At 48.1% G+C, this 22584-nt stretch overlaps 1 protein-coding gene across 3 annotated transcripts in view; it reads left to right on the top strand.

Moving 5' to 3' along the window:
• Nucleotides 1-22584, top strand: part of NIPBL (NIPBL cohesin loading factor) — a 171401-nt gene that overhangs the window by 140620 nt on the left and 8197 nt on the right. For all 3 annotated transcript variants that reach the window (XM_073543950.1, XM_073543949.1, XM_073543948.1), the window contains exons 18-38: nucleotides 196-347; nucleotides 2067-2147; nucleotides 2394-2494; nucleotides 2593-2725; nucleotides 9796-9878; nucleotides 9984-10116; nucleotides 10229-10372; nucleotides 12428-12517; nucleotides 12614-12825; nucleotides 12913-13015; nucleotides 13104-13202; nucleotides 13348-13494; nucleotides 13707-13841; nucleotides 14613-14711; nucleotides 14803-14856; nucleotides 14943-15051; nucleotides 15146-15282; nucleotides 15369-15509; nucleotides 15694-15787; nucleotides 15931-16085; nucleotides 16201-16291. In XM_073543950.1, coding sequence (XP_073400051.1) covers nucleotides 196-347; nucleotides 2067-2147; nucleotides 2394-2494; nucleotides 2593-2725; nucleotides 9796-9878; nucleotides 9984-10116; nucleotides 10229-10372; nucleotides 12428-12517; nucleotides 12614-12825; nucleotides 12913-13015; nucleotides 13104-13202; nucleotides 13348-13494; nucleotides 13707-13841; nucleotides 14613-14711; nucleotides 14803-14856; nucleotides 14943-15051; nucleotides 15146-15282; nucleotides 15369-15509; nucleotides 15694-15787; nucleotides 15931-16085; nucleotides 16201-16291 — 2493 coding nt within the window. The remainder of the gene's footprint in view (nucleotides 1-195; nucleotides 348-2066; nucleotides 2148-2393; nucleotides 2495-2592; nucleotides 2726-9795; nucleotides 9879-9983; nucleotides 10117-10228; nucleotides 10373-12427; nucleotides 12518-12613; nucleotides 12826-12912; nucleotides 13016-13103; nucleotides 13203-13347; nucleotides 13495-13706; nucleotides 13842-14612; nucleotides 14712-14802; nucleotides 14857-14942; nucleotides 15052-15145; nucleotides 15283-15368; nucleotides 15510-15693; nucleotides 15788-15930; nucleotides 16086-16200; nucleotides 16292-22584) is intronic.

The raw sequence follows: 22584 nt of genomic DNA on the forward strand, positions 1-22584 counted from the left end.
TTGCCTTATTTCTAACATAATACCATGTTGCATTCTTTATTGGTTTTTTTTTTCCCATTTCTTTGTATGTGTAAAAAAAGTGTTTTTTTTTTGGGAGGGGGGAGTTACTTGTTTCAGCAATGTATTTTTCTCTTTCATTTTTTCTCAAAAAAAAAAAAGTTCCTCTTTTTTATTTATTTTTTTTTATTTATACAGGAGGACTGATGAGCTCAAAAGCCAAACGTGCAAAATGTTCAACCCACAAGCAGAGGGTGATTGTTATGCTGTACAACAAGGTGTGCGACATTGTGGCCAGTCTGTCCGAACTCCTAGAGATACAGCTGCTGACGGACACAACCATTCTGCAGGTAAAGGCCATATTCTGATCATACAGTGCCTACAAGTAGTATTCAACCCCCTGCAGATTTAGCAGGTTTGATAAGATGCAAATAAGTTAGAGCCTTCAAACTTCACACAAGAGCAGGATTTATTAACAGATGCATAAATCTTACAAACCAAAAAGTTATGTTGCTCAGTTAAATTTTAATAAATTTTAAACATACAAGTGTGGGTCAATTATTATTCAACCCCTAGGTTTAATATTTTGTGGAATAACCCTTGTTTGCAATTACAGCTAATAATCGTCTTTTATAAGACCTGATCAGGCCGGCACAGGTCTCTGGAGTTATCTTGGCCCACTCCTCCATGCAGATCTTCTCCAAGTTATCTAGGTTCTTTGGGTGTCTCATGTGGACTTTAATCTTGAGCTCCTTCCACAAGTTTTCAATTGGGTTAAGGTCAGGAGACTGACTAGGCCACTCCAACACCTTGATTTTTTGCCTCTTGAACCAGGCCTTGGTTTTCTTGGCTGTGTGCTTTGGGTCGTTGTCTTGTTGATAGATGAAATGACGACCCATCTTAAGATCCTTGATGGAGGAGCGGAGGTTCTTGGCCAAAATCTCCAGGTAGGCCGTGCTATCCATCTTCCCATGGATGCGGACCAGATGGCCAGGCCCCTTGGCTGAGAAACAGCCTCACAGCATGATGCTGCCACCACCATGCTTGACTGTAGGGATGGTATTCTTGGGGTCGTATGCAGTGCCATCCAGTCTCCAAACGTCACGTGTGTGGTTGGCACCAAAGATCTCAATCTTGGTCTCATCAGACCAGAGAACCTTGAACCAGTCTGTCTCAGAGTCCTCCAAGTGATCATGAGCAAACTGTAGACGAGCCTTGACATGACGCTTTGAAAGTAAAGGTACCTTACGGGCTCGTCTGGAACGGAGACCATTGTGGTGGAGTACGTTACTTATGGTATTGACTGAAACCAATGTCCCCACTGCCATGAGATCTTCCCGGAGCTCCTTCCTTGTTGTCCTTGGGTTAGCCTTGACTCTTCGGACAAGCCTGGCCTCGGCACGGGAGGAAACTTTCAAAGGCTGTCCAGGCCGTGGAAGGCTAACAGTAGTTCCATAAGCCTTCCACTTCCGGATGATGCTCCCAACATTGGAGACAGGTAGGCCCAACTCCTTGGAAAGGGTTTTGTACCCCTTGCCAGCCTTGTGACCCTCCACGATCTTGTCTCTGATGGCCTTGGAATGCTCCTTTGTCTTTCCCATGTTGACCATGTATGAGTGCTGTTCACAAGTTTGGGGAGGGTCTTAAATAGTCAGAAAAGGCTGGAAAAAGAGATAATTAATCCAAACATGTGAAGCTCATTGTTCTTTGTGCCTGAAATGCTTCTTAATACTTTAGGGGAACCAAACAGAATTCTGGTGGTTTGAGGGGTTGAATAATAAATGACCCTCTGAATAAACTTTTCACAATCTAAAAAAAAATTAAACAAATAAATAACATTCTTTTTTGCTGCAGTGCATTTCACACTTCCAGGCTGATCTACAGTCCAAATGTCACAATGCCAAGTTAATTCCGAATGTGTAAACCTGCTAAATCTGCAGGGGGTTGAATACTACTTGTAGGCACTGTATATATTTTTTTCTGTATGTATTATTAGGCAGTATGCAGAGCCGTTAAGCTAGCTGTCTAGTCGTTGTATTATTTGTGTAGTCATTATCATTTTTCCACAGGTGTCATCAATGGGGATTACGCCGTTCTTCGTGGAGAACGTCAGCGAGCTGCAGCTGTGTGCCATCAAGTTGGTCACTGCGGTAAGAAGCTGTGATTTTTTTTTTTTTATTTAAAAAAAAAAAAAAAAAAAATGACTTTACGAGCATGGCAACCTCACTTTTTCCTTAATGGTGTAACAAGATGGGAGACAACAATGGTATTTAATTTTATAGCACCAGGCCCATTAAAGATGCTGTCCTCCCAGTGCTACAGATACTATGCATTGCAGATGGGGCCTGTCAGAGCCTTATCCCCCCTTCTAACTTTATATTCTGCATTTCTCACAGGTATTTTCTAGGTACGAAAAACACAGACAGCTGATCTTGGAGGAGCTGTTCACCTCTCTTGCAAGACTGCCAACAAGTAAAAGAAGCCTAAGGAATTTTAGGTACTCAGGATTTACCATTGTGGGGATTTCCATAAATTAAGTTCCTTTATTTGAAGTTTGCAGTTCATCTGCTGATGTATGAATGATTGCATCTGTAGGTTAAACAGCAGCGATGACGACGGGGAAGCCATGTACATCCAAATGGTGACGGCGCTGGTCCTACAGCTCATACAGTGCGTGGTGCACCTCCCGTCTGATAGAGAGCATGCAGAAGAAGAGTCAAATAAGAAGGTAGGAAATCTGGCATCTTACCAAAAGTTGTTTTGTTTTCTTTGGAGGTATGTATATATGTGTTGGGGGTGTGTATGTATTTATGTATGTGTGTGTGTATAATATATATATAATATATGTATGTATGTATGTACACGGCATTATATGTATGTATGTACACTGCTCAAAAAATAATGGGAACATTTAAACAAAATATAACTCCCAAGTAAATCAATCTTCTGTGAAATCAAACTGTCCACTTAGGAAGCAACACTGATTGACAATGAATTTCACATGCTGTTGTGCAAATGGAATAGACAACAGATGGAAATTATTGGCAATTATCAAGACACACTCAATAAAGGAATGGTTCTGCAAGTGGGGACCACAGACCACATCTCAGTTCCAATGTTTTCTGGCTGATGCTTTGGTCACTTTTGAATGTTGATTGTGCTTTCACACTCGTGGTAGCATGAGACGGACTCTACAACCCAAACAAGTGGCTCAGGTAGTGCAGCTCATCCAGGATGGCACATCAATGTGAGCTGTGGCAAGAAGGTCTGCTGTGTCTTGTCAGCGTAGTGTCCAGAGGCTGGAAGCGCTACCAGGAGACAGGCCAGTACACCAGGATGCTTGGAGGGGGCCGTAGGAAGGCAACAACACAGCAGCAGGACCGCTACCTCAGCCTTTGTGCAAGGAGGAACAGGAGGAGCACTGCAAAATGACCTCCAGCAGGCCACAAATGTGCATGTATCTGCACAAACGGTTAGAAACCGACTCCATGAGGATGGTCTGAGTGCCTGACGTCCACAGATGGGGGGTTGTGCTCACAGCCCAGCACCGTGCAGGACGCTTTGCATTTGCCAGAGTACACAGTGTTTGGCAGATTTGACATTGACGCCCTGTGCTCTTCACAGATAAGAGCAGGTTCACACTGAGCACATGTGACAGATGTGACAGAGTCTGGAGACACCGCGGAGAGAGCGATCTGCTGCCTGCAACATCCCTCAGCATGACTGGTTTGGCAGTGGGTCAGTAATGGTGTGAGGAGGCATTTCTTTGAATGGCACCACAGCCCCCCCGTGTGCTAGCCAGAGGTACCCTGGCTGCATTAGGTACCAGGATGAGATCCTCAGACCCATTTTGAAACCACATGCTGGTGCCTTGGGCTCCTTCTGATGCAGGACAATGCTAAACCTCATGTGGCTGAAGTGTGTCAGCAGTTCCTGCATGATGAAGGCATTGACCTATGGACTGGCTCGCCAGTTCCCCCAGACCTGAATCCAATAGAGCACATCTGGGACATCATGTCTTGTTCCATCCACCAACGCCACTGTGCACCACAGACTGTCCAGGAGTTGTCTGTTGGTTTAATAACAGGATTTTGGTTGCTTACCTTAAAATCTGTTTCTTAGTCTTCATTGGGGGACACAGAAACCATGGTGTGTGCTGTTGCCTCTAGGAGGTTGACACTATGCCATGAAAAAAAATGTTAACTCCGCCTCCGCAGTATACACCCCTCCGACAGGCTGTAGGACAATCAGTTGGTGAAAAAGCAGTAGGAGGAGACATTATCATGTAAGTCATCATATATTCATTACAATAGCAAAATCATGGGAGGGCGCTGTGTCCCCCAAAGAAGACTCTGAGAAACAGATTTTACGGTAAGCAACCAAAATCCTGTTTTCTCTTTCGTCTCATTGGGGGACACAGAAACCGTGGGACGTCCAAAAGCTGTCCCTGGGGAGGGAGAAGACAGAAACCTCCTTCAGGTCGGAGAACTCACCACTGCCGCCTGAAAAATTCTTCTGCCTAGGCTGGCGTCCGCTTAAGTATAGGTATGGACCTTATAGAACCTTGAAAAGGTATGAACGGACGACCAAGTGGCTGCCTTGCACAATTGCATAGCTGATGCCCTGTGGTGTGCCGCCCAGGAGGCGCCCACCGCCCTGGTTGAGTGAGCCTTGACCCCAGCAGAGGACACCCTGTTCTTCACCCGGTAGGCTTCCAGAATTGCCATTCTGATCCAGCGGATGATTGTTGCCGTAGAGACCGGCAGGCCTCTTCTCACCCCATTAGGAATGACAAAGATCGAGTCTGTTTCCCTGAAAGGAGCAGTCCTAGCCAGGTAGACCCTTATCGCCCTGGCCAGGTCCAGGTTATTGAAAGAACGCTCCAGAGGAAGAGTTGGGGCAAAATGACGGTAGGATTATATCCTCGTTCAGGTGGAAGGCCGATACCACCTTGGGGAGGAAGGAAGGAGGAGGCCGCAAAACAACCTTGTTTTGGTGCATAATCAAAAATGGAGGGCGACCGGACAGGGTCGCCAACTCTGAAACCCCCTGATAGAGGTGATGGCTATGAGAAAAACCACCTTCCAGGACACAGGGGCTATGGGAGCTTCCCGGAGGGGCTCCAAGGGTGAATTTGTCAAGGCTTCCAAGACCAGGTCAAGATCCCATGGATCCACTAGGGATCTGTAAGGAGGAGATGTATGCCACCCTTTGAAGAAAGGTCTTAACCTGGAGGCGAGAGGCCACATTCCGTTGGAAAGAAATAGAGAGAGCAGATACTTGGCCTTTCAGGGAACTTTGGGCAAGACCGGCATCTAGTCCTGCCTGGAGGAAGGCTAGGACAGATGGTAGGGAACAGGGTATAGGTGTGATGTGATTAGACTCACACCAGCCAAAAATAAGCCTTCAGGCTCGATAATAGACCCTGAAGAAGATGGCTTCCTAGCCTGGATCATTGTATTAATGTTTTGGTCCGAAACAACCCCGCTGCTCTCAGTATTGTGGTTTAGATGGCCAAGCCGTCAAATTGAGCAACCGAGAATTCGGGTGGTAAAATGGCCCCTCAGCCAGGAGATCTGGCCTGTCGGGGAGTCTCCACGGGGTTCTTACGAGAAGATTGATAATTTCTGCGAACCAGGCCCTCCTGGGCCAGTATGGGGCGACCAATATGACCGGCACCCCTAACGCCCTGATCCCCTTTAGTAACCTGGGTAGGGGAGGGACCCAGGTAAGGGAGTCTGAACTGTGACCAGGGGATAACCAGCGTGTCTACCCCTATTGCCAGAGGATCGCGGCACCTGGAAACAAACTATTGGACCCTTCTGTTCTGTCGAAGGTCCACATCCGGAGTCCCCCATAGTCGGCAGATTTGATGGAGCATGTACTGATGTAAGGACTATTCTCCTGCTGCAAGCCCTTCCCGACTGAGGAAGTCGGTGGCCGTGTTGTCTGTGCCGGGAATGTAAACTGCCGATATTGCCGGAATCGTGGCTTCCGCCCGGCTGAAGGTTCTTGATACCTCTGCCGATGCCTCGGGAGTCATGGTTCCCCCCTGGTGATTGATGTATGCCACTTCTGTGGCATTGACCGTCTGAATCCGGACTGGCTGATCCTTGAGGCATCTTTCCCGATGTAGGAGTGCTGGAAAGACCCCGGTTGGTTCTAGAATGTCGATCAACAGTGAGGATATTCACCTCGACCATCGCCCCTGGACCGCCAGGTGACAGAATACCCCAGGAGGCTGGCATCCGTAGTTGTCACCTGCCAGTGGACGGGGGAAAAAAGGACCGCCCCAGATAAACAAGGGGGGGAGGTCAGTCACCCTTGAGGGACTGTCTGGCCTGACTGGGAGGGAGTAAGGGTGATCCAGTGAAGAGACGGACCTGTACCACTGAAGGAGGGTGTCCCTCTGAAGTATCCTGTAACGGGACAGGGCAAAGGGTATTGCCTCTGAGGCTGCCACCATCCTCCGCAGGACTCTCATGGCAGCGCAAAAGGATAGGAGTCGGGATTCTAGCATAGATCAAATTCCCTGCCGGAGAGTAATCCACTTCCTTTCGGGAAGAGAAGCCCTCGAGCGGCGGGTGTCGACTTGCATCCCTAAGAACTCTAGGTTTTGTGTTGGCGTAAGGTGGGATTCTTTCCCTGTTGAAGAGCCAACCAAACCGGCACAGCGTGACTAGAACCGCAGATAGGTTTTCCTGAGCCTGATTGAAGGAGGGTGCTTTGACGAGAATATCGGCGAGATGTGGGACTAATACTATATTTCTGTCCCTTAATATGGCTACCATTGCTGCCATAATCTTCGTAAAAATTCTGGGGCTGTTGCTAGCCCAAATGGTAGGGCCACCAACTGAGAATGCTGCTGCTGGACAGCACAGCGCAAAAAACCTTGATGTCCCTGAAAAATGGGGCCATGCAGGTAGGCGTCCTGAATATCTATGGAGCATAGGAATTCCTGCCATCTTTTTTTTTTTTGTATTACAAAGCGGTTTGAGTAAAGGCTTGTAAAACGCTCGGGAACAGGGATGATTACTCCTGCACTGAGGAGAGAATTGATTGCCGCAAAAAAACCTGAGGCCATGGCAGCGTCTCTTGGTGGTTGATATAGAAAAAAAACGGCCTCGCTGAAGTCCATCTTGCATCCTGTGGATTCCACCTCCTTTACCCAGGTATCCATTACTGAACTCCGCCAGACATCTCTGCAGAAGAGAAGGCGGCCCCCTAGTGCGGGGTGAGGGACTGGGAAGGGAGCTGTAATCCCTTCAGGCGTCAGGCTGAAGAGGATCTGCCTGGCCCTGACCTAGTAGCTCTGCTGTGGGAACTGCGAGGTCGCCATGAAGGAGAGGCCCGAAAGGACACCTCCTTCCTGTCCCTAGGCGCCTGCAACCTCTGTGGGCACTGAGCATAGGCATCTGCCGCTGGGGCGGAACGAAAGGATTGGGCCTTTCGTTTGAAAACCTATCAACGAGACCTGGCCTGAGGGAGAAGGAAGCTTAATCCCCCAGCTGCCTCTTTAATGATTTGATCTAACATTGGACCAAAAAAGTCGGGAATCCTGAAAAGGCAGATTGGTTAGGGATCTCTTTGGGGACAAATCGGCCTGCCAGGCCTTTAGCCAGACCGTTCACCGGATGGCTACCCTGTTGCTGAATACTTGGCCTGGCAGGATGCGGCGTCCAAAGCTGCTGATACCATATACTTCCTGACCAGAGAGATTCGGTCTGCGAACTCCTCTAGTTCTGCTGGCGGGGCCCCGGCCAATATGCCCTGTCTAAGCTGTTTGACCCATCTTGACAGAGACTTAGCTACCCAAGCTGAGGCGAAGGCCGGACTCAATATAGCGGCTGCTGCCTTAGAGGTGGATCTCGCCAGGGATTCTACCCTCCTATCATTGGTATCCTCCAGGGGTTCCCCACTGGTGAGTGGACTGACTCTTTTGGTAGAGAGTCTGGACACTGATGGATCCCCCGAAGGGGAGGATGTCTAGTTGGTAGTGAGATCTGGATATGAGATCCCAAAATTGCTTCTTCTCTGAAACCGCCTGGTCGGGTTTTCCCTTTCCTTGAACAACACCTCCTCAAAATCCCTGTGGGTGGCAAAGACCCTGGAGGGGGACCTATGCCGCTTAAATGAGAGCCTGATCCGCAGGCTTCTATGTGGCGTCCCTAATGTTAAGGTCCCATTGACTGCAGCAGTGATGTCCTGGACCATATCCTTGACGCACTAGGCTGCTCTGCCCCGTATTCAGAACCCTCCTCCGAGCGTGTCTATAAAAATACTTCACACGATTCTGGGGAGGACCGGGAGGAGGCAGACAGCCAGAGAAACTCTGGCAGTGAGATGGAGTAAGAAGGGGACCTGGGTTGGTGGTCCTGTCTCAACCGTTTACGGCCTCTAGAAGGTCCAGAAAAAGGACTCCTTTGATGCACCTGTGTCCACTGGAGTCTGAGGTGGCAATTTGTCAAGCACCGTTACCAGGTACTAGGATACCTTGGTAAGGTTAGCCACGGATTTAGATAAGGCAGAGGCCCATCCCGGACACTCCTGTCTCCCTCGGGAACGGCTGACCCCTGGGCGGCAGGCAAGATGGCCTTATCCAGCTCCCTGGCAGGAAAGGTGCGGTGGGGGGGCTGCACCTGCTTTTTAGCATAGGTAATACAGTGGGTCTGCTGCGTTCTGAGCAGCGTGGGGAGGACTGACCTGAAGGAAGCTTGTTATTTAACGATGGTTGCCGACCATCGGGGGTAAAGAGCGGGGTGAGGGAGCAACACTGTAGTGCAGTACTCACATCCCACATCCTGTGTCCCCACCGCAGCTGCTGCCCGAAGGCAGAGGGGAGAGAGAGGTGAACTGCCCTCTAGCCCCGCCCGGAACCGGTGGGCGGGGCCCAACCCCGGACTTCCTGGAGTACCAAGATGGCGCCGGTCCCGGAAGTGCACCCCGGAAGACGGGATCTGACATCGGACACGCACGTTCTGGATTACTGTTGGAGCCCAGGAGCATAATGCCGCCGCGGGAGGAAGGATTGGCGGCTGCGACACAATCTGCATTCCTGCAGTGCTTGGAAACAGGTACTGGCCTTTAAGATAAGTTATAGCCACGGAACACAGGGTAACAGTGATCCCTCCATAAATGCAAAAAAGAGCTTCTTTTTTTTTTTTTTTTTCTTTTTTTCTTTCCATGAAAAATGCTGCAGCCTCTTACCTTCAGCTCCCCCCGTGACAGGGAGCAGTTACCTGACGAAAAGATTGCTGTCCCAAATCTTTTCTGAAGGGCGTCTCACTCGATCATCCGGCTCTGGGGGGGGCGAGTCATGAGAGACGAAGGTCAGGACCAGATACGAACACCTGAACATGAGTCCGTGTTAGGGGCTAGGGTCCTGCCCATGGGATTTATGAGGACACGGGGTGGCAGTACACGCCGTACTCATGATCCCGGTGTGGGAATACAGATGTAGCCGCTCTACACTGTATCATCCCTCCATGGTTACCTGAAAAGGAACGACGCACATTGAGTTAGGCATGGGTCTGCGAGAGACCCCTGTCCACCTCCTATCTAACACTAAGCAAAACTGATTGTCCTACAGCCTGTCGGAGGGGTGTATACTGCGGAGGCGGAGTTAACATCTTTTTCATGGCATAGTGTCAATCTCCTAGAGGCAGCAGCGCACACCACGGATTCTGTGTCCCCCAATGAGACGAAAGAGAAATAGTGTGTGTGTATGTATGTATTTTCTCTGATTTCTCCTATTCTCATCTGTCTGTGTGTGGTTTTTTTTTTTTTTTTTTGCTCCAGATTGACCAAGATGTGTTTATCACCAACTCCTATGAAACTGCCATGCGGACTGCACAGAATTTTCTGTCCATTTTTCTGAAAAAGTGAGTATGAAGGTGGATTTATTTTATCTCCCACCAGAAGAATGCGACGTACAAGTCTGTCACTAATTTGCATGTTGTATTATAATAAGCCGTTCTTTCTCGTAGGTGCGGGAGTAAGCAGGGGGAGGAGGACTACAGGCCGCTGTTTGAAAACTTCGTCCAGGACCTCCTATCTACTGTAAATAAGCCCGAGTGGCCGGCCGCTGAGCTCTTGCTGAGTTTGCTCGGACGGCTTTTGGTAGGTCTCTTTCATTTTATACGAATGAATAGTGCTGAATTATGTCAACATTCAAAGTCATCTGCTGTTGGCCGTGTCACATAATTTAAAAAGATGTCATCTCTCGTCGCAGGTTCATCAGTTCAGTAACAAGTCTACAGAGATGGCGCTGCGTGTGGCTTCGTTGGACTACTTGGGAACAGTAGCGGCGCGACTCAGGAAGGACGCAGTCACCAGCAAGATGGACCAAGGGTCAATAGATCGAATATTAAAGCAGGTAAACGTTGGACCTGAGATATCGATAGAAAATTCAATATGCAATTAGTTTTAGGCAGGAAAAATGCTGCAAAGAAAGAATTGTATGAAAAATAAAGTGTTCAGTTTTTCATTAGTGAAAGGAAAAGACTGGATGATGTGAGATCAGGGCTCTGTGGGGCCGGATCGTCACTGCCAGGACTCCTCGTTCTTGTATGTTAGGGGTCGGTGTCCTGCTACAGAATACATTGGAGCCAATCAGACGTCTACTGATGGTAGTGATGGCTAAGTATCTGACTGTATTTCTCAGCATCGATGATACCAAGAAATGGGCAATGTTCTGGACCATAGACAAAGCGGTCGGACATAGAAACTTAGTGCAGCAGATGAGACTACACATGCATAGTTTCCTAGGGAGTTGGAAGATGCCCAGCAGTGCCATCAGATCAGAACTGGCTGAAACTAGTAAAACCAGCTAATACCCATCTACTGTTTGGAGAAGTCTTCATGGAAGAAATGCAACCGAAAACCAGACCTTCCATGTGGAAACATGGCTAAGTGACCCAACTATGCGGTAAAATTAGGAACCGGGGTGCAAAAGATAAAAAGGCAGCAGGTGCTCTGGACTGAAAAGTCAAAAAGTGACATATTTGACTGTAATAGAAGCAAATTGTTCACGGAAGTGCTGGAGAGTGGGACAAGGGTCCTGCAAGTTTGGGGCTGCGTTTCAGCAAATAACATTTTTGTAGGTAAAATTTGTATTTAAGGAGTGATAAAAAACCTTTCTGTACGACCACACTTAAATAGGTGACGGTACAGCCATAGGTGAAGTATATTGGTGCAACAGGTTTTTAAACTGCTCTGATATGGGTGCTGTGTGTGTCTGTGACCCAATGGTGTTGATATGGGTGCTGTGTGTGCCTGTGACCCAACGGTGCTGATATGGGTGCTGTGTGTGCCTGTGATCCCAGTTGTGCTGATATTGCTGCTGTGTGTGCCTATGACCCAGCGGTGCTGTTATGGGTGCGGTGTGTGTGCCTGTGACCCAGCGGTGTTCATATGGGTGCTATGTGTGCCTGTGACCCAGTGGTGCCGATATGGGTGTGGTGTGTGTGCCTGTGATCCAGCGGTTTGATATGGGTGCTTTGTGGGCCTGTGACTCAGCGGCACTGATATGGGTGCTGTGTGTGCTTGTGACCCCAGTGGTGCTGATATGGGTGAGGTGTGTTTGCCTGTGACCCCAGCGGTGCTGATATGGGTGCGGTGTGTGTGCCTGTGACCCAGCGGTGTTGATATGGGTGCTTTGTGTGCCTGTGACTCAGCGGCACTGATATGGGTGCTGTGTTTACCTGTGACCCCAGTGGTCCTGCTATGGGTGAGGTGTGTTTGCCTGTGTCCCCAGCGGTGCTGATATGGATGCTGTTTGCCTGTGACCCCAGCGGTGCTGATATGGGTGCGGTGCGTGCCATTGACCCAGCGGTGTTGATATGGGTGCCGTGTGTGCCATTGACCCAGCGGTGTTGATATGGGTGCCGTTTGTTCCATTGACCCAGCAGCGCTGATATGGGTGCTGTGTGTGCCATTGACCCAGCGGTGTTGATATGGGTGCTGTGTGTTCCATTGACCCAGCAGCGCTGATATGGGTGCCGTGTGTGCCATTGACCCAGCGGTGTTGATATGGGTGCTGTGTGTTCCATTGACCCAGCAGCGCTGATATGGGTGCTGTGTGTGCCAGTGACCCAGCAGCACTCCTGGCTGTAACTCGCCCCAGTGCAGCCCTGGTACTGGCCATCATTTGTGAGTTTTTATTTTGTGAGCTCTGAAAGGCCATGTCAGAATGAAGTTGTCACCGCGCACTCATGGGCTCCACAGCTCCATTAGCAGTGAAAGGTCCCGCTCTAGGACCCCCAATGATCAGAGTGTAATCTAACTTCTGTACAGAGGCAATAACTGTTTGTTAGGAAAGCAAGAATTTAAAATATTGCCCTCTAGTGGTGAAATGTGTATTTGTATCTACTCTAGAATTAAATGCAATCTCACTGCTATGATGTATATGCTAAATGTGTTATTCTTACAGGCCCCAAAAGGTGAAGATGAGATTCAGCAGCTCCAGAAGGCTCTCCTAGATTACCTTGAGGAAAACACGGAGACGGACCCTTCTCTTGTGGTAAGTTCACCTTCATGGTCAGTTCTGTAACTTGTTCAGATGAAGCTGTGATATACAGGAGCCGTAATAAATCCCCTGCTGTCTCCTCTGCCTCAGTTTTCTCGAAAGTTTTATATAGCTCAATGGTTCCGTGACACTACAATGGAGACTGAGAAAGCCATGAAATCCCAAAAGGACGAGGACTCTGACGGCGTGCACCACGCGAAAGAGGTGGAGTCCACGGGTGATATCATGCAGCGTGCAGAAAAGCGCAAAAAGTTTCTCCGCAGCATCATTAAAACGGCACCATCACAGTTTAGCACTTTGAAGTAAGCCGCAAAAAGAAATGCAGCTCTTCGTCAGGTTTTTATTTTTGGGGGGGTGGCCATAATCATTTTACAATCTTCTGCCCGCAGGTCCGGTTCTGACACAGTTGACTACGACGATGCGTGTCTGATTGTGCGATACTTGGCCTCTATGAGGCCGTTTGCCCAGAGTTTTGATATTTATTTGACCCAGGTAAATAAGAAGTAATGGCAAAACTATGGCTGCACTCTTTCCATTGTCCCTTTGCTCATCAATAGATTATTGCATTTTTTTATTCCAGATTCTGCGGGTACTAGGGGAGAATGCAATTGCTGTCCGAACGAAAGCCATGAAGTGTTTGTCTGAAGTTGTAGCTGTAGATCCAAGCATCCTTGCAAGGGTAAGATTTTGAGTCTTTATGATGATTTTTTTTTTTTTTTTTTCTGCATTACATCATTAATCATTTTTTTTTCTTGTTGAGATTTCCTTTTTGAATTGCATCATTGGTAATCTTATTTATTTTTTCCCCCTTCCTCCTCTTCCAGCTGGATATGCAGCGAGGAGTTCACGGGAGGCTGATGGACAACTCCACCAGCGTGCGAGAAGCAGCCGTGGAGTTACTAGGACGTTTTGTGCTCTGCAGACCTCAGCTCGCTGAGCAGTATTATGAAATGCTTGTAGAGAGGATACTGGTAAGTCTAGCCCAAGTACATGGAAAATCCTCACCCTTCACCTGCTTGTCTAGAACTGTCCAAAAATAGTTAAAATAAAAAAAACTCTCAAAGAACAACAAATATATATATATATATCTAATTACAAGTCAAAGCTCTGCTATCTATCATTTTTGTTATCTTCTACATCCACAATATTCTCACTAGTCAAATCCATGTCCTTTTTCCTGCAGGACACTGGTATAAGTGTAAGGAAGAGAGTGATAAAGATCTTACGAGACATCTGCTTGGAGCAACCAACCTTTCCAAAAATCACGGAGATGTGCGTCAAGATGATCCGCAGAGTGAACGATGAGGAAGGCATTAAGGTAACGAAGACACCCAACTCATTAATCACCGTCATATTTCTGAGCTTCTAAATTAAAATGTTTCATCTTGCCCATTTAGGATTTTATATGGAAATGTTTCACTGGCTCCAATTTTTTTTTCTCATTTTAAGGGATTTTCTCATGATCATATATATGTGAAATTGCAAAATGCTTGTGAAAACAAACTTTTCAACTTCTGCTTACCTGGACTGTTTGCTTTTCATGGAAATGGCCAGTTTCCTAGAAAAGAGTAAAAGAGGTTTTCCACTGCTTTTACATTGATGGTCTATCTTTAGGATAGGTCATCAATGCCTGATTGTCCGGGTCCAACATCCGGCACCCCTGCCGATCTGTTACCGATTTCAGCAGCCAGAAGTACTTGCGTAGCTGGCCACCTATTGCTTTGATAAGGAGTCGGATGTGCAGTACCAAGCTCCGACCACTACAAATAGACGCAAGTAAGGCCATCAATGTAGATTAGAAGTAGTGGACAACCTCTTTCAGTGCTTACCAACTTTTTGCTATACAGCTGAAGAAGACCCCAACCATTCAAATTGTTATGATATCCTTGCAGCTTGCTATCATTTTATAGCATAGGAAATACCGCTTTTAAAATCTGTTGTGGCTGCGTGTCCCTAAGCAACTCTGTTTTATTGCAAAAGCAAAGTTTTGAAAGTAAAAAAAAAAAAAAAAATTACTGGTAGAATAAATCAGCCTGCGGCATCTCTGTCTACATAAGGTTTAAATTGTTGCTTTACATTTCTTTACTAGAAACTGGTGAATGAGACATTCCAGAAACTCTGGTTCACACCAACCCCCCAAAATGATAAAGCTGCCATGACCCGAAAAATCCTGAATATAACAGATGTGGTAAGCGTTTCTGATAAGCTGAGTATGGACATTGCATCACTAGAAGGAAATGTCGCCTTGATTAACCTGGTCTGTTTTTTTTCCCCTTTAGGTCGCTGCTTGCCGAGACACAGGATACGACTGGTTTGAACAACTACTTCAAAACGTGAGCATAAGAAACCGTTCAGATATTCAGATGAAATTTACTTGTTAAAGATTAAAAATTTACGTAATTTTATTTTTCCATGCCAGCTGTTAAAAGCTGAAGAAGATTCCTCGTACAAACCTGTGAAAAAAGCCTGCACGCAGTTGGTGGACAACCTGGTGGAGCACATCCTCAAGTACGAGGAGTCTATGGCAGGTTTGTAGACAGTCAAGGAACTTTTTTTTTTTTTTTTTTTTACCTTATTTAGTTTTTTTTTTTTTTGTAATTTATTCTTGTTGTTTTTTTTAAGATTCGGACAATAAAGGAGTGAACTCCGGACGCCTGGTGGCTTGCATCACCACTCTGTTCCTATTTAGTAAAATCAGGCCTCAGTTGATGGTAAAACATGCCATGACCATGCAGCCGTACCTCACTACTAAATGTAGCGTAAGTTGTTAAGCTTTCATTTTTAGCAATTATACAAGCATTCATTAGGATCCGGTGATTAAAACCTCTTCATTCTATTTTCACAGACCCAGAATGATTTCATGGTAATATGCAACGTAGCTAAAATCCTGGAGCTGGTTGTGCCTCTGATGGAGCATCCGAGCGAAACCTTCCTCGCTACCATAGAGGAGGATCTCATGAAACTAATCATCAAATACGGCATGACTGTACGTTTCTGGAAATCACATGCTGAGAATTTGGGTGTTAATATGTCATGTTTTCTTTTTTGTTTCTGCACATACTGACAGTGTGGACAGCCTACGCTAAAATAAAGCAATCAGATCTCATTCTTATGGCAATCAATGGGTGGTAAAAGGCTTGGGTATTAAATTTACCTGTTTTTTGGTCTAGGTGGTGCAGCATTGTGTGAGCTGTCTCGGTGCTGTCGTGAACAAAGTGACACAGAATTATAAGTTTGTTTGGGCCTGTTTTAATAGATATTATGGTAAGTTTGGATACTTTTTTTTTCTCCAGCTGGGAGCTGGTTTTCTATGATGTTTAAAAACAAAAAATTTATCCATAGGTCACCAATTCTTCAAACTTTGAGCAAATATTATTAACCATTATTTTTTTGTTTTATCGTTTTAGGCGCACTTATAAAGTTAAAAACCGAGCATCAAGAAGACCCGAACAGTACAGTCCTGACCACGAACAAACCGGCTCTCCTGCGCTCGCTCTTTACTGTGGGAGCTCTCTGTCGACATTTTGATTTTGATCAAGAAGATTTCAAGGGGAACAGTAAAGTAAGTGTAAGAAATACGTTTTTTTTTGTTTTTGTTTTTTTTTTTTTACTTCAAAATTGTGATGGGGGTGTGGTGACCCCGGCTTTAATGCTGCTTTTATATATGTACGCCACAGGTGAACATTAAGGACAAAGTCTTGGAGCTGCTTTTGTACTTTACGAAACATTCAGATGAGGAAGTGCAGACAAAAGCCATAATTGGCCTTGGTGAGGAAGAATTTTATTGCTTTTGCTGATTTTTTTTTTTTTTATTCTTAACAAAATTTCCTTTTTAGAGTGCAATGCTTTAAACATTGTTTAATTTGTATTCCCTCTAATTTTCCCGTGCATGATGTCAAATATTAAATGATGTTTTATAGTACAGGGAACAAGAAACAATACTTACCAGGACTGGCGTTTCATACTGTATTGGGGTAAATTGCACTAAATTCATGAAAAGCTGCATGCAGCCATAGATAAACAATAAGATTTGAACGATATTTGATCTTTAGAAATAAGTCTTTTGGAACGGTTCTACCTGTGCCCCTCTAACCGGAAACTCACTAATACTTTTATCTCTACTTTTGAAAAATGGCAAGAAAATTTGAGCTATATTTTATCATGAGACGTATACCAAAATACAAGTGCCAATTCAATGTATAAATCCCCCCCCCCCCCCCCCACCAAAAAAAAAGTTATTTTTTTAGTGTAACTATCTCCTTTACCCGCAACCCCCCAAACTAAGAGAATTATATAATAATTATCCAAGAAAAATAAAGCAAGTAAGAATATGAGACCATAAATAGCTAGGGCTGGGGAAAAGCCGAAAAAAAATTAGTCTCCGGGGCCAAGTATAGTAATTCTGGGGTAATTTGCATTCTGCTGGATAGGTTTGTATTCATGTCTTAAAGGGAATCTGTCACCCCTTTTTTGAGATATCATATAATGATATCATTCAATTGTGTGTCACATAAGGATTCTCTTAGTACTTTTGCTTCCCCCCCTGACCCCGCACCTTTCATGCATAAATACCTTTTTTTACATCGGTTCAGATGTACAGTATGTAAACTGCCACGGTTCGGTCCGATGGGCGGGGCTTATTCAACTGCTCCCCCCTCCCTGTCTTTCTCTACACAAGAAGAAATGCGTAGAGCAAGACAGGGAGGGGGGAGCAGGTGAATAAGCCCCGCCAGCGGACCTGACAGCGGCAGTTGACATACATCTGAACCGATATAAACAAGGTATTTATGCACGAAAGGTGCAGGGTCAGGGGGAAGCAAAAGTACTAAGAGAATCCTTATGTGACACACAATTGAATGATATCATTATATGATATCTCAAAAATGGGGTGACAGATTCCCTTTAAGTATATACAACCTATGCAGAATGCATAGTTGGTGTCCCCTAGCTGCATGTAGATTCAGACCCCGATGACTGCACCAGAACAAAGAGTGCGGTCCTGTGCAAATGCTCCTGTCCTTTTGGGTCAGAAGCATACCATCCATGAGCTGGGAAGCAGGGTGATGAGTGGTGCTACAATTTCCATAACCAACCTCTCCATTTAAACACCATATGAATCCTCAATATGCAGGTACAGTTAACTACAGTGGTGGAGAGAGCTGTCAGGTCACTGTACTGTGTGGGGAGTCTGTGGGTGCATCATACTGGGAAGGGAGGGGATGTGACTGGGGGCATCGTACTGGTGGATGTCTATAGGTGCATCACACTGGGAAGGGAGGGAATGTGACTGGGGGCATCGTACTGTGGGGGGGGTCTGTGGGGGCATCGTACTGTGTGGGATGTCTGGATGCATCATACTGGGAAGGAAGGAGATGTGACTGGGGGCATCGTATTGTGGGATGTCTGGGTGCATCATACTGGGAAGGGAGGGGATGTGGCTGGGTGCATCATACTGGGAAGGGAGGGGATGTGACTGGGGGCATTGTATTGTGGGATGTCTGGGTGCATCATACTGGGAGGGGAGGGGATGTGACTTGGGGCATCATACTGTGGGATGTCTGGGTGCATCATACTGGGAAGTGAGGGAATGTAGCTGGGGGCATCGTACTGTGTGGGATGTCTGGGTGCATCATACTGGGAAGGGAGGAGATGAGCCTGGGGGCATTGTACTGTGCTGTCTGTGGGGGGGGGGTCCTGTGGGTGCATCTTACTGGGAAGGGGATGTGACTGGGGGCATCGTACTGTGGGATATCTGGGTGCATCATACTGGGAAGTGAGGGGATGTGACTGGGGACATCGTACTTTGGGGGGGGGTGTCTGTGGGTGCATCACACTGGGAAGGGAGGGAATGTAGCTGGGGGCATCGTTCTGTGCGGGATGTCTGGGTGCATCATACTGGGAAGGGAGGGGATGTGACTGGGGGCATCGTACTGTGGGATGTCTGGGTGCATCATACTGGGAAGGGAGGGGATGTGACTGGGGGCATCTTACTGTGGGATGTCTGGGTGCATCATACTGGGAAGGGATGGGATGTGACTGGAGGCATCGTACTGTGTCTAACATCATGTCCTCACTATATCTGAAACTGAACCTGTCAAAGACTGAACTCCTGGTGTTTCCTCCCTCTTCTAATGTACCTATACCCGACATTGCCATTTCTGTGTGTGGTTCCACTATTACTCCCCAGCAACAGGCCCGCTGTCTTGGGGTCATACTTGATTCCGAGCTTTCCTTTGCCCCCCACATTCGATCACTGGCTCGCTCTTGTCATCTGCACCTCAAAAACATTTCTAGAATCCGACCTTTTCTTACTTTTGACTCTGCAAAAACTCTTACTGTTTCTCTTATTCACTCTCGTCTCGACTATTGTAACTCTTCTAATCGGTCTCCCTCTTACCAAACTCTCCCCTCTCCAATCTGTCTTGAATGCTGCAGCCAGGATCATATTCCTCACCAATCGTTACACCGATGCCTCTACCTTGTGCCAGTCATTACACTGGCTACCCATCCACTCCAGAATCCAGTACAAACTTATTGCCCTCACCCACAAAGCCCTCCATAGCTCAGCACCACCTTACATCTCCTCCCTTGTTTCAGTATACCACCCTACCCGTGCCCTCCGCTCTGCTGATGACCTGAGGTTAGCATCCTCAATAGTCAGAACCTCCCACTCCCGTCTCCAAGACTTGACACGTGCTGCGCCAATTCTTTGGAATGCACTTCCCAGGTCAATACGATTAGTCCCCCAATCCCCACAATTTTAAGCGTGCCCTGAAAACGCGTTTATTCAGACTGGCCTATCGCCTCAACACATTAACCTAATCTATCCCTGTGTGGCACAGCCAAAAGTTTTACCATAACCAGGTTCCCCGCATCATGTTCCCACATGCTTTATGCATCCATTAGCCCTCTGTGTCTGTACTGTTACACACTTAACATTATGGCTGGTCCATACAATGAGGGCAATTGTTACCACCCACCTTTCGTGTCTCCCCTATTTCCTCATAGACTGTAAGCTTGCGAGCAGGGCCCTCATTCCTCTTGGTATCTGTTATGATCTATGTGATTATTGTTATGCTGTAATGTCTATTGTCTGTACAAATCCCCTCTGAAATGTAAAGTGCTGCGGAATATGTCGGCGCTATAGAAATAAAATTTATTATTATTATTATTATGATGTCTGGGGGCATCGTACTGTGGGATGTCTGGGTGCATCATACTGGGAAGGGAGGGGATGTGACTGGGGGCATCGTACTGTGGGATGTCTTTGTGCATCATACTGGGAAGTGAGAGGATGTGACTGGGGGCATCGTACTGTGCGGGATGTCTGGGTGCATCATACTGGGAAGGGAGGGGATGTGGCTGGGGGCATCGTACTGTGGGATGTCTGGGGGCATCGTACTGTGAGACGTCTGGGTGCATCATACTGGGAAGTGAGGGAATGTAGCTGGGGGCATCGTACTGTGTGGGATTTCTGGGTGCATCATACTGGGAAGGGAGGGGATGTGGCTGGGGGCATCGTACTGTGGGGGGGGGTCCTGTGGGTGCATCTTACTGGGAAGGGGATGTGACTGGGGGCATCGTACTGTGGGATGTCTGGGTGCATCATACTGGGAAGGGAGGGAATGTAGCTGGGGGCATCGTACTGTGTGCGATTTCTGGGTGCATCATACTGGGAAGGGAGGGGATGTGGCTGGGGGCATCGTACTGTGCGGGATGTGGCTGGGTGCATCATACTGGGAAGGGAGGGGATGTGACTGGGGGCATTGTATTGTGGCATGTCTGGGTGCATCATACTGGGAGGGGAGGGGATGTGACTGGGGGCATCATACTGTGGGATGTCTGGGTGCATCATACTGGAAAGTGAGGGGATGTGACTGGGGGCATCGTACTTTGGGGGGGGTGTCTGTGGTTGCATCATACTGGGAAGGGAGGGAATGTAGCTGGGGGCATCGTACTGTGTAGGATGTTTGGGTGCATCATACTGGGAAGGGAGGAGATGAGCCTGGGGGCATTGTACTGTGGTGTCTGTGGGGGGGTCCTGTGGGTGCATCTTACTGGGAAGGGGATGTGACTGGGGGCATCGTACTGTGGGATATCTGGGTGCATCATACTGGGAAGTGAGGGGATGTGACTGGGGACATCGTACTTTGGGGGGGTGTCTGTGGGTGCATCATACTGGGAAGGGAGGGAATGTAGCTGGGGGCATCGTTCTGTGCGGGATGTCTGGGTGCATCATACTGGGAAGGGAGGGGATGTGACTGGGGGCATCTTACTGTGGGATGTCTGGGTGCATCATACTGGGAAGGGATGGGATGTGACTGGAGGCATCGTACTGTGGCATGTCTAGGGGCATCGTACTGTGGGATGTCTGGGTGCATCATACTGGGAAGGGAGGGGATGTGACTGGGGGCATCGTACTGTGGGATGTCTGGGTGCATCATACTGGGAAGTGAGAGGATGTGACTGGGGGCATCGTACTTTAGTGGGATGTCTGTGGGTGCATCATACTGGGAAAGGAGGGAATGTGACTGGGGGCATCGTACTGTGCGGGATGTCTGGGTGCATCATACTGGGAAGGGAGGGGATGTGACTGGGGGCATCGTACTGTGGGATGTCTGGGTGCATCGTACTGGGGGCATCGTACTGTGAGGTGACTGGGGGCATCGTACTGTGGGGTGACTGGGGGCATCGTACTGTGGGGTGACTGGGGGCAACGTACTGTGGGATGTCTGGGGGCATCGTACTGGGAAGGGAGGGGATGTGACTGGGGGCATCGTACTGTGGGATATCTGGGTGCATCGTACTGTGGGATGTCTGGGTGCATCATACTGGGAAGGGAGGGGATGTGACTGGGGGCATCGTGTTGTGGGATGTCTGGGTACATCATACTGGGAAGGGAGGGAATGTGACTGGGGGCATCGTACTGTGGGATGTCTGGGTGCATCATACTGGGAAGGGAGGGGATGTGACTGGGGGCATCGTACTGTGGGATGTCTGGGTGCATCATACTGGGAAGGGAGGGGATGTGACTGGGGGCATCGTACTGTGGGAATCGTACTGTGGGATGTCTGGGTGCATCATACTGGGAAGTGATGGGATGTGACTGGGGGCATCGTACTGTGGGATGTCTGGGTGCATCATACTGGGAAGGGAGGGGATGTGACTGGGGGCATCGTACTGTGGGATGTCTGGGTGCATCATACTGGGAAGGGAGGGGATGTGACTGGGGGCATCGTACTGTGGGAATCGTACTGTGGGATGTCTGGGTGCATTATACTGGGAAGGGAGGGGATGTGACTGGGGGCATCGTACTGTGGGATGTCTGGGTGCATCATACTGGGAAGGGAGGGGATGTGACTGGGGGCATCGTACTGTGGGATGTCTGGGTGCATCATACTGGGAAGGGAGGGGATGTGACTGGGGGCATCGTACTGTGCGGGATGTCTGGGTGCATCATACTGGGAAGGGAGGGGATGTGACTGGGGGCATCTTACTGTGGGATGTCTGGGTGCATCATACTGGGAAGGGAGGGGATGTGGCTGGGGGCATCGTACTGTGGGATGTCTGGGTGCATCATACTGGGAAGGGAAGGGATGTGACTGGGAGCATCGTACTGTGGGATGTCTGGGTGCATCGTACTGTGGGATGTCTGGGTGCATCATACTGGGAAGGGAGGGGATGTGACTGGGGGCATCTTACTGTGGGATGTCTGGGTGCATCATACTGGGAAGGGAGGGGATGTGGCTGGGGGCATCGTACTGTGGGATGTCTGGGTGCATCATACTGGGAAGTGAGGGGATGTGACTGGGGGCATCGTACTTTGGGGGGGTGTCTGTGGGTGCATCATACTGGGAAGGGAGGAAATGTAGCTGGGGGCATCGTGCTGTGCGGTATGTCTAGGTGCATCATACTGGGAAGGGAGGGGATGTGGCTGGGGGCATAGTACTGTGGTGTATGTGAGGGGGGTGGTCCTGTGGGTGCATCTTACTGGGAAGGGGAGGGGATGTGACTGGGGGCGTCATAGTGTGGGGGGGCTGCAGAGCTAAATTTCAAGAACA

Source organism: Dendrobates tinctorius, unplaced genomic scaffold (assembly GCF_039654945.1).
Source record: "Dendrobates tinctorius isolate UK_male_01 unplaced genomic scaffold, ASM3965494v1 ptg000135l, whole genome shotgun sequence".
NCBI lineage: Eukaryota > Metazoa > Chordata > Amphibia > Anura > Dendrobatidae > Dendrobates > Dendrobates tinctorius.